The sequence below is a fragment of the Clupea harengus genome, chromosome 2 (genome assembly GCF_900700415.2).
Source record: "Clupea harengus chromosome 2, Ch_v2.0.2, whole genome shotgun sequence".
NCBI lineage: Eukaryota > Metazoa > Chordata > Actinopteri > Clupeiformes > Clupeidae > Clupea > Clupea harengus.
In genome coordinates this window covers 4,213,359-4,225,663 of record NC_045153.1, presented here as the reverse complement: position 1 = coordinate 4,225,663, position 12,305 = coordinate 4,213,359, and the positions used below count along the sequence as shown (strand labels likewise).

Here is a 12,305-nt window from a genome sequence, read left to right as displayed (position 1 = left end):
GTGTGTGTGTGTGTGTGTGCGTGTGTGTGTGTGTGCGTGTAAGTGTGCGTATGCGTGTTTGCGCGTGTGTGTGTTTGGCACTGATGTCTCAGCCTTGAACATAACAGAAATGACTCGATGAGAGAAAATGGTGTAGAAACTGATTTCATAGTCTGATCTTTTATTACTGAAGCAGGTAATGTTAAGGTTGTCAGGGCTTTAACGGAAACACTTACAAACAAATTTGTCGTATGGTGGAACAACACAACTACTCAGTGCCTGAGCACATCACTCCATAAACAACAACACAACTACTCAGTGCCTGAGCACATCACTCCATAAACAACAACACAACTACTCAGTGCCTGAGCACATCACTCCATAAACAACAACACAACTACTCAGTGCCTGAGCACATCACTCCATAAACAACAACACAACTACTCAGTGCCTGAGCACATCACTCCATAAACAACAACACAACTACTCAGTGCCTGAGCACATCACTCCATAAACAACAACACAACTATTCAGTGCCTGAGCACATCACTCCATAAACAACAACACATTACACTGTTAAAGGATATGTTTGTCAATAAACATATTTGAAACAAAATATGGAAAGCAGACCTACTGCCAGTGTCTCACTATTTGATTTGTAGGCTCTTTGCAGATTTTGTTCCAATTTTCTCAATTTCTTTTCAGTATTTCAAAATGAATGAGCTGTGGGAGCGTTTAGCAGCGATTATCATAGACATATACATGTATACATGTCAATGGCAATTATAGCCTGACTATCGAGATTCTAAGTAACATGGAGACAAAACTGTTTTGGGTACTCCACGTAGATCATAAACCCTTGAATATAAAAACGACTCAGTGAAATCGGTTGAGAAATGCAAACACTATAGTGCTTTTTATCCAGAAAAACCGCAGCTCCACCGTTTACTTGCGTTTGTTTACAGGCCAGTCTTCACCTCTCCAATATGACGGCGACGTTGACACGCGATCCAAATCATAGACAAATATAGATGTCTATGACCTATGATCAAAACATGCCTATATATGTCTTCCAAAGGCCTATGGGGCGTCTATGTATAAATGTCTACGGTCTTAGTGGGCTTCTGATGACGCAGAGGGAGAGAGGGGGCGGAGTTGTGCAGAGAGTGTGAGAGAAACAGACGGCAGCTTTGTTCCACGTTAAACTATTTCAAATGTTCTAGCAGGTTAGAATCTAATTTAAAAACATTCAAACTGGACATAGTTGTTTTCATAAAGATGTTGGAGATGTTGCCATGCTTGCATACATAGGTTAAAACAACAAGAGGTTTCCGAAACCGACTCGATTTTTCAAACTCCTGAAAGTGAAAGTAAAGTGTGGGGAAAAACAACGAGAGGTAGGCTTGCACTAGATTTATATTTACTCTTGGAAAATGGCTTCGAAGTTAGAGGAGGATTTATCCTGTCCTGTGTGCACTGACATCTTCAAGGACCCAGTTGTTCTCTCATGTAGTCACAGCTTCTGTAAAGTCTGTCTGCAGCAGTACTGGGGAACCAAAGGATCCAGAGAATGTCCAGTCTGCAGGAGGTCATCAAAGGACGAGCCACCAACCAACCGTGCATTAAAAAACCTGTGTGAGACATTTTTACAGGAGAGAGGTCAGAGAGGAGCACTCTGTAGTCTCCATGGCGACGAACTCAAGCTGTTTTGTCACGATGATCAGCAGCTTTTGTGTTACTCGTGTCGGGACTCAAAACTCCACAGGAATCACCAGTTCAGTCCCATTGCTAAAGCAGCAGTTGACCATGAGGTAAGTTTGATAACCACAAGATTTTGTATTGGATAATTAACGACAAGTTATAGCCCGATATTTATTCCATCATAGTAAAAAATGATTTACTTATCACAGAATTCAAAATCCCTGTAGTTGCTATTATTACTGTAACTCAACACTAGGTGGCAGCACCATAATTTCACTCCTTTGCCCCCTCAAGAAGGCCTTCCAAATGTGTTCACAAATCTTCCAATTGAAATGTATCCATTTGTTGCTTCAGTGGTGACAATCCATGTTCTGCCAAAGTCATATTTGAAAATCTGACTCAGTATTGCTGTAGTCAAGAGGCACACTGACATGTGAGACTTGATTTGTCTTTATTATTTTCACATTCAGGACTTTTCATAAATATGCCAGCAAATGTTGCATCTGAGGGGCGTCACAAATTGCTTTGGTGGTAAAAGACTACTGTATTATTCTCTGGCTCTCTCTCTCTCTCTCTCTCTCTCTCTCTCTCTCTTCCAGGAGGAGCTCAAGGTCATAGTAGGTCCCTTAAAGGAAAAGCTAATGGCTTTTGAACAAGTAAAACTCACCTATGATGAAACAGCAAAACACATTAAGGTGAGAGTCAAGACTCAAGCATTAATAGAATATCTACAGACGTTGGAAGAAGCTTTTATGAAGTGTGTTAATCCAGAGGAATTCCCTAGTAGACACTTTCTCTTTTATTGACCTTATTCCAGACTCAGGCCCAGCATACACAGAAGCAGATCATGGAGGAGTTTGATAAGCTTCACCTGTTTCTACGAGATGAAGAGGCAGCCAGGATAGCTGCACTGAGGGAGGAAGAGGAACAGAAGAGTCAGATGATGAAGAAAAAGATTGAGAAGATGAGCAGAGAGATCTCATCTCTTTCAGACACCACCAGAGCCATAGAAGAGAAGATGAGAGCTGATAACATCACATTTCTACAAGTAAGAACCATCTACTCTCTTTATCAGAGAGTGTGTGTGTGTCTGTGTCTGTGTGTCTCTGTGTCTGTGTGTCTGTTTTTGTGTATAATAAAATACATAAAAATACTGTTCATTCTCTCCAAAAACACTTTGGCGATTGAGGTCAATGTTGAATCCGTGACGTGAAGAAACTCAAAAAAGCGTCTCTGCACTGCATGGTTGCTGTCGATGTAGCTGAGCACAAACATCAGGGGGGTATTCGTCGTAGCTCGCTAAACGGTTTAGCGAGCTAATGTTCAGGCTAAAATAAAAAACGCCCCTCTTTTTGGTTCGTGGAAGCAACTTTTGATAAATCACCATAGTTACATATCGATTAGCACTAACCTGCTCCAGGGCAGGCTAACTTAAGTGTAGCTGGATAAGCTTGCCACACCCCCGGAAAAAGGAGGGATCCCATTGACCAAGGACTGATATTAGAGTTAGATTAGCGGAGGGAGAGAGTACTTTGCGATCGCCAAGATCCATTATTCTTGTATGAGCGCTACCGATTCAGCCGACAAGGAATCATTAATTTACAAGACCTTCTCGAGTCATTTATTGCAAACACCACATTGACTGTCTTGCGCTTTTTTGCGAGTGGTACATTTTTGTAGTGTCGGTGATGCGGAGAACAAAGCACTCATAATTATATGAGTGTTATTAGTACACCATAGCATATCATTATTGTAGAAAATGATTACGGTGGACTCATGATAAGAATAGAGAGAAATACAGACAATTTATTTTCACTGCTTCAATTTATTGCATTTGTTATTAATACATTTAGTCATTTAACAGACGCTTTTATTCAAAGCGACTTCCAAGGAAATGTAAAACTACATCGAGGAAGGAGGTGAGGGGATTTGAACTAGCAACCATGCAGATGCAAACCGGTAGATGAAACCTCTGTACCAGCTGACACTTGGAGTCAGGTATTCATACATAGATATCACCCTATAAACATCCCAACACACCTTGCTCTCACAGCGGTGGTAGTGTTGAATTTTGTCATGATTATGGTCTTGTATTCTTCATAAGCGTTCATGTTCATCTCCTACTCGCCAGCGGAGAAAAAAAGAGCCCTTTTCTTTGAGTTTAGAACCATTATACCGTTAGAAAATCATGGTTTTGGTGATCGACCTTTCCTGCCTTTTGAAGTAGGACGTGCACGTGCAAATGCCATGATAACTTTAGCCTGCTTGAAATTAACCACATGATTAGGATGCGGGTCAGCCGTTAACGAACCGATATTTGCTGTTCTCAATCAGCTCGCTAATCTTAACGGGCTAAAAGGCCAATTGATTAACTTAGCTTCAATCCTACGACGAACGTACCCCAGCTGTGTCTGAGTGGAAACGTCCTTTGTCTCATCAGCTTGAATGGATACATAGTTTGTCAACTTCACCTCCTCCCCAATGCGTTCCCTCACGACCGCTAGCATACACTCCAGTAGCTCGTTTTGAACAGTCTTTGATGTGCCCTTGACAACTGTATCATTTTGCAGTTAGTATGATGAAAGCACATTAGTACTAGCCCTCCCGGAACCCATAGAGATTGCATTGAAAGTCAGTATGTGTGTGTGTGTGTGTGTGTGTGTGTGTGTATCCGTGTGTTTGTCTGTGTGTTTGTGTATGTGTGTGTTTTGTGTGTGTGTGTGTGTTGTGGCAGCCCAGCTCTCAGGAGGATGCAACAAGGGAATTCTTCAAAGGCAGGTTCTTTATTAAGGCTTCAAACTTACAACAAAGGTAGTCAAACAAACAGAAAATGGGGTGAACCCTCCGGCTTGCACCCAGTGCTACCGGCACCTTCCCCTCTGTCTCTCTCTCGTCAGCCCTGCTTCTCACTGACTCTTTAAAGTCTTTGTCTGACTAGTTGCTGCTTACTGCCAAACTAGTCAGACAATTTGCACCTGTGTGTCCAATTAGGGAATGGAACTCAGCTGTTACTGACTTCCCAAATCACCTGTGGAGAAACTCAGCTCTGGCCAATCACCATCATTCATATACAGCCACACTCAATCACACTCACTGACACTTAGACACACTCATACTCAGCCACAGTTGACTGAAAATGTGTTTATCTGTGTCTTCCAATGTCCTCTGTGTGTAAAATGTAAAATAGTCATTGACAAAAGAAACAGGATGAATGAGGGACAGGGGCAACTGGATAAAAACTCTGATGTACATGATGATGACTTGTATCAGGTGCTGAAGGTGAGAGTGTGTGTGTGGGGGGGGAGGGGAGAGTAGGTGTATCGGCTTACATGGAAGTAGAGAGAGCATGAGTAAATAAAGGTTTATTATGAGACTTTTTCATACCAATCATGTTAAAATAAAGGTTTTCCTTCATCATTTCACAGAACTACAAGAGCACAGTGGAAAGGTGAGTGATCTGCCTCCTGTCTCTCTCTTCTCTGTGGTTCTGAACCCAAACCCATAGCAGCACTGACTCCTGAATGTTATTCCAGAGCCCAGTGCACACTGCAGGATCCAGAGAGGGTTTCAGGAGCTCTGATCCATGTTGCAAAACACCTGGGCAACCTGAAGTTCAGAGTCTGGGAGAAGATGCAGGAGATTGTTCAATACAGTAAGTGTATATATAATTTCAAACACAAAAACACACACACACACACACTCACATAGAGACAGACAGACGGATGCAAGTTTATTTATATTTCATACACATAGGCAATTCAATGTGCTTTACATAAATAAGAGCAAAAATAACCTCCAAAAGAAATCTGAAGACAAGTGAAGAGATCAAAAGAGCTGCCTAGCGGAAGGGGGAACTGGAAGAGAGCGGAAGTGATGAAGAGTGTGTAGACGCAGGTCTACGGGTGAAAAAGAAAATTAGTCTGAATTGTCTGGGATATTTCAGTTGAGGTTAAGAGTTGATTGAAGAGTTGAGGTTAAGACATTGTTAAAGGGAGCAGAATGCTATTGAAAGAGTATTAGTAGGGATGCTCGAGTGAACTGTTTCTCCAGTGAACTGTATCGCTCACACATGTCGATAAATGGAGGATTCAGAACGATGGAGGGAAATGTCATCTTCCGTTGCTATGGATGTGCCAGGGTGTGTGGTAATGCAGCCTGTTTTCATGCTTTGACAACAAGATACCAGTACGCTTAAGACATTTTCTTTAGTCGTGCATGAACAAACGTTTTTTTGGGGGGTGCAGCGTGTGTTTATTCCCTCACTGACGGACTAAAGGAAATGTAAGGAATTGTGTTGCTCCTGCCTGAACTCGGTTAGCTTACTTGTCTCACTCTACTGTTTTGAAAAGACTTCATATGGGACTGTGTTCAAGACATTTCTTTTTGGGAATGATGATGAAGTATTTGTTTTCACGTAATTAGTAGATCTCATTGGTTTGGTAAAGAATAAATAAAAGAAGAGTTGATTTTAATGTGCACCCCACCCTGTTTGTGTTATCCCCTAGTGTAGTGTATGAGCCATATCACTGGTGGGAGGGCTACATGCAATAGAGCGGTTAGACGTTAGAGTGGATTCATATGGAGTGGACTGGATGATAAACCAGTTTCATTGAAAGCACATATGGCACACACAAATACACATACACACTAGGGATGCACGATATTGAATTTGAGCCGATATCTGATATGCCGATATTTACAAGCTCATTTTGGCCGGATGCCGATACCGATATATACACCTCTGCTTTTTAATTATTGAAAAGTCTCTCCTGTACTAGAATTAATCTGTTATTATGATAGGGTATTGCTGTAGATACAGGACATTAAAAACTTGATTTGTATCATTTTAGAAATAGACATTCACTCATGAAACTATTGAAATGATTTCAAATATGGCAGATTTATTTATATTTTCACGTCACAATTTTCATACTTGAACAGTACCAACTCGAACAGCTACACTCTGGAAATGCAACTTGGCTAACTTGGCAAGCTAACGTTGGTTAACTGACTTACAGTTTAATAACATCCCTTCTAGGATTTCTAGACTAATCTATGTAAGGTTATTGCCAAGTTAGCTATATAAATTCCATATATGCAAAAGTAAGCCATGTACAGATAGCGTGGGCTCGTGACATAACGTTTCACATCCCGTCAAATGAGATCATCAACTTCGCTGGTGTCACGTAGCATGCAAGCTAACTAGCTAGTGTTGTCTAGCTAACTAGCAACTTATTAACTTCTATTAGCGCGCGACAGGTAATGTTGCAAAGCGTTGCACGCGGATGGTCTGCATCTATGCATGTAACCTACGTTACGGCCAAGCTGTCGTCTCCTCTTCCATCTCCTGAAAAGTTTCCTGACAAATAGCATGTCAACATCCTCTGATACTGTGAAGTACTGCCACACAGCCAACATCTTGAATTACGTTGTTGGCGCTCATAGTAACCAAAACATTTGCTTCGCGTGCGCATAATTTGAACGTCACTTTATCGGCCAGGTACATCGGCAGAAATGTTCATATCTGCAGATGCCGATAATTAAGTTTTGAAGCTTTTATCTGCAGATACCGATGTCGTGCCGATATTATCGTGCATCCCTAATACACACATATACACACACACCGACACACACACACACACACATACACACACACACACACACATGCATACACACATTTCCACACATTTAGAATACAGAGGACACCCACTTGCCACAGAGACCGTTATTAACACACAACTACACACTGTCACACATACTTTCACTGAGAGAGTGTTTCCATTCTTTAACACTGGCATCTTTCAAGTGAAGCCTGAGTGACAGCAGAGCTCCCCTACTAAAGGCCCAGCAGGTACACACACACACACATACATATGCACACAACCACACACACACACACACACATATATAAACACACATATAAACATACACATATAAACATACACATATACACACACACACACACACACATATACACACGCAAACACACACACACACACACACACACACACACACACACATACAAACAAACAAACAAACAAACAAACACACACACATACAAACACACAAACATACACGCACACACACACACATATCTCCCCTATTATAATATGGGTTGATGAAATCAAGCATTCTGATTGGTTGAGAGTGAGTCACGGGGTGTACTGTATTGAGCCATAATGTACTGTAAAGCTGTTTACATTTACCTGAGCGTTCCATATCAGTGCACACTATAATAACGGGAACGGTAGATTTTGCGCGCCTTTAGTTGTCATTTCTAAATCCGAAAGCTCCCTTCAAAGCTACTGGGCACCAAATCTCAATGAAAGACAGCACGAGTAATATCCTTGCTGGAGAAGGCACTTCCAACACCGAGCCACCGGCAAAGAGATCAAGAGTGGTCGGAAGCGATATCATCAGAGACGAAGGGGACCTGAGAAATGTTTTCCACGGGATGCACAATTGATGGAGATATCCAAATCAACATGAACAAACGCAAACAACAGCCTAATGTTAGTCTATCGAGTCTAGGGCTGCAACTAACGATTATTTTGGTAATCGATTAATCTATCGACTATTTTTTCGATTAATCGACTAATCTAATGATTATTTCCCATGGCAAATTAAAATAACGACTTAAAAAGTTGGAATTTGAATTTCAAATGTATTTGAGTAACAAATGTAATCATCATAATACATAAATCAAATAGTAATACAAATTAAAGTGCAAATATGCTTTTAAAAGTAAAGAGAAAGTGCAAATAAAGTTTTAGAAAGTAACTCAAATTAGCAATCAAGCCTCTGCAAGTGCAAAATAACGCAAGAATAACTGGGCTGCAAGTGACATTCAAATTCAACTTATGAAATATATTTTTTTCCCACAATCTTTTGTTTGAAGAATGCTAAGTGGAGGAGGTTAACTATTCAGAACAAACGAAAATACAGGCTACTCTGATAATTCACTGATTTACTACATTGCATTTAACATAACTGAAATAGCATTAGCAAGCATCCTCCATGAGACGTTCTGTTTTCCAACATGTAAGCTTAAACCTTACTATAAGTTATAGATATATCATATGTCTATGATAATTGCTGCTAGACACTCACTGTTCTTGTGCTCCCACAGCTCATTCTCTTTGAAATACTGGAATAGTGCTTCTTTAACTACTAATAATTGACCATCATTGAGAAAAATGACAACTTTTCTGTTGGCCATATCTCATATGCAGCAGCTACTAAAGCTAGCTTTGTTTATTGTTTCCATGGTAACATGAGCCGTCTCAGAATAATTCGCTTTTCAGTCGGCCATTTCTGATATGCAGCACATGAAGGTATGAGAACAGAGGGCAAAGAAAACGGTGCATGATTTGTATGCTAGGCTATTTGCAGATTCTGTTCCCAATGATGGTCAATTATTATTAAAGATGCACTATTTCGCACTTCCTATAGTGCATTGCAATGCCGAATGAAAATTACCGGTAGCTCTGCTAGCGTCTGCCAAAAAAAAAAAAAAAATGTTGTATATATATTTTATGACGCGTCGACAATAAAAATCATCGTCGACAATTTTTCACAATCGACGTCGTCGATTTCGTCGACTAATCGTTGCAGCTCTAATTGAGTCCCAAGTCACTCGTAACTTTTAGTTCATTAAGTTTAAACAGCATAGGCGATTTAGGTTACGTTTATTAACCTGACATTGTTATGCACAGTGCCTACCAGTGGCGGTGCGTCAATACAGGGCGCTAGGGCACCGCCCCTCTTCAAATTTAAAAAAAAAAAAAAAATGTGAAAAATCATTATATACCAAATAATTAGCAGCAGACCACTGATAGCACCCGGAGCTTCTCGTCAAACCTGTAGGCTATGCTAAGCATAGTTGGTTAGCTGGTTGTTCAGTTAGTAATGCGTTCTTTTGGTTCCCCTGTCTTGTTGTTCCAAAGTCCTGGGTCTGAAACACTCTGGATTACAACGGGAATAAGGGATCTAAAGCACTTTACTGAAAAATGTAAAAGCATGAATCTGGCCTTAGCCATCTAAATAACAGCTACGCGTCGTATTATTGACGATACAGTACTGCCTCGTACCTTATTGCTTAACTAGACCTCACAGTGTCTCTGCTTCTGTTCTAATGAGACCAACAGACACACACACACACACACACACACATACACATAAAAACACACACACACAAACACACATACAATTAATCAGTTTGATGCTTTGAAAGCACACCAATTGCATTACCAATGAATATTAGGTTAAAAAATACAACATGAGCCTGATTTAACATGACTTCCAGCATATGCCACGCCCATTTCTGGCCTTCTATCTACAGATACAGATAATGACCTCTAGTTTGTATATGTGTATGTATCTCTTTTTGTGTGCTCTTTCCACCTAAACCATTTGTGTTTCTCACTCTGCAGCTCCTGTGACTCTGGATCCTAACACTGCAAACCCAATCCTCATCCTGTCTGAGGATCTGACCAGTGTGAGATGGGGTGATGAGAGAAAGCAGCTTCCTGATAACCCAGAGAGATTTGATGAGTATGCCAGTGTCCTGGGCTCTGAGGGCTTTAACTCAGGGACTCACTGCTGGGATGTGGACGTTGGAGAGAACACATTGTGGAGTGTGGGTGTGATGACAGAGTCTCTCCAGAGGAAGGGAGACTATGCCTCCATGAGTGGATGGTGGTATGTGTCTTATGAATATGGTGAATATATAGCCGGTTCCCTACCACAGCCCTCCACTCTCCTCACAGTGAAGCAAAAACTCCAGAGGGTCAGAGTGCAGCTGGACTGGGACAGAGGAGAGCTGTCATTCTCTGACCCTGATAATAACACACACCTACACACTGTCACACACACTTTCACTGAGAAGGTGTTTCCATTCTTTAACTTTAGTGCACACATCTCTCCTCTGAGGATGTTACCAGTGAGAGCTTCAGTGAAAGTAGAGCAGCACATAATGCTTGGACCTACCTCCATTGGACCTAACTCCATATCTCCAGGTTATGAGAGTGTTGCATCTGGTGGTCAGTCGACAGTGCTTGGACTAATGAGCAAACTTAATGATCTTTTTCAGCCTGGTGGTCAGTCGACAGTGCCTGGACGTATGAACAGAAGTTATGATCCTTTTTTAGGCTAGTGTTCAATCGACAGTGCCTGGACGTATGAGCAAACATAATGATCCTTTTCTGCCTGGACGTATGAGCAAACTTAGTGATCCTTTTTTAGCCTAGTGTTCAATCGACAGTGCCTGGACGTATGAGCAAACTTAATGATCCTTTTCTGCCTGGACGTATGAGCAAACTTAGTGATCCTTTTTTAGCCTAGTGTTCAATCGACAGTGCCTGGACGTATGAGCAAACATAATGATCCTTTTCAGCCTGGTGGTCAGTCGACAGTGCCTGGACGTATGAGCAAACTTAGTGATCCTTTTTTAGCCTAGTGTTCAATCGACAGTGCCTGGACGTATGAGCAAACTTAATGATCCTTTTCAGCCTGGTGTTCAATCGACAGTGCCTGGACGTATGAGCAAACTTAATGATCCTTTTCAGCCTGGTGTTCAATCGACAGTGCCTGGACGTAAATTTACTGGACGTGGTCTCAGTTCTTCACCCAAAGAAACCTAAACCGTCAACATACTCATTATGAATGTTGTGCAAGTCTTACGCTACGGTAATACATTTCACAGTAACGGTGTGTCTAATCACTTAGCAACAACGATAATTCGGTGTTTAATATAATGTTGTCAATTTCATTTCACCGTCCAAGTCAAGTAATCATTTACTATAAAGGAAAATCTGTTTCAAAGATCAAACTAAAGATAGAGAACGATATAACCCAGATAAAGTGGGTGTGTGGTGAAAAGCTAGGTAGGCTAAAACAGTGCACTCTGTCGAACTAGGAGCGAATCAGTGTCATCCGTTGTTGTGATTTGTTGTTGTTACCCATTACTTACTGTTTAGATGATTGCCACTTTACTTCAATTAGCCAGTTAGGCTAGTTTCTGTGAACCTTATCGGGTCGTTTTGTTTTTTGTAAAGAATGCAAGTAGTGCTCTCAAGCACTTTGTTACCGCTAGCTCTAGCTAGTCTCCTGTTGCAGTGTTCTCAAGCACTTCGGTGCCTCTAGCTAGTCTCCTGTTACAGGTTTGTGCCTCGTTGCGGTTCTCAAGCCGCTTTTGTTGAAGCCTGCCTCTCGTAGCTATTGTTCAGGTCCGCCTGGAAGCTACACTTTTGTATTTTATTTAGTTTATGCCTTTTGCCCTGTTCCTGATCTTCTATGCGTTTGGATTTTCCACAGTTCTTCTGTGTTGGAATACCGCTGTTTGGAAATATCCCTGTTTAAAATAATAAAGAAAGTAAGTTGTGACAACACCCTGCAATTGGGTCCTCACTAGCTCACTGGGCTAAGTGCTGGGGGGTATTCGTCGTAGCTCACTAAGCGGTTTAGCGACCTAATTTTCAGGCTAAGATAAAAAACGCCCCTCTTTTTGGTTCGTGGAAGCAACTTTTGATAAATCACCATAGTAACATATCAATTAGCACTAACCTGCTCCAGCGCAGGCTAACTAAAGTGTAGCTGGATAAGCTTGCCACACCCCCGGAAAAAGG

General features: G+C 41.3%; 1 protein-coding gene across 1 annotated transcript; it reads left to right on the top strand.

The window, feature by feature from the left end:
- Positions 1–1,114: 1,114 nt before the first annotated feature.
- Positions 1,115–11,859, top strand: LOC116223601 (E3 ubiquitin-protein ligase TRIM35-like). The gene is made up of 6 exons (XM_031580911.2): positions 1,115–1,790; positions 2,280–2,375; positions 2,498–2,728; positions 5,106–5,128; positions 5,214–5,332; positions 10,113–11,859. The coding sequence occupies exons 1-6, from the start codon at positions 1,413–1,415 to the stop codon at positions 10,832–10,834; spliced, it is 1,569 nt and encodes a 522-aa protein (XP_031436771.1). The 5' UTR covers positions 1,115–1,412; the 3' UTR covers positions 10,835–11,859.
- Positions 11,860–12,305: the final 446 nt, after the last annotated feature.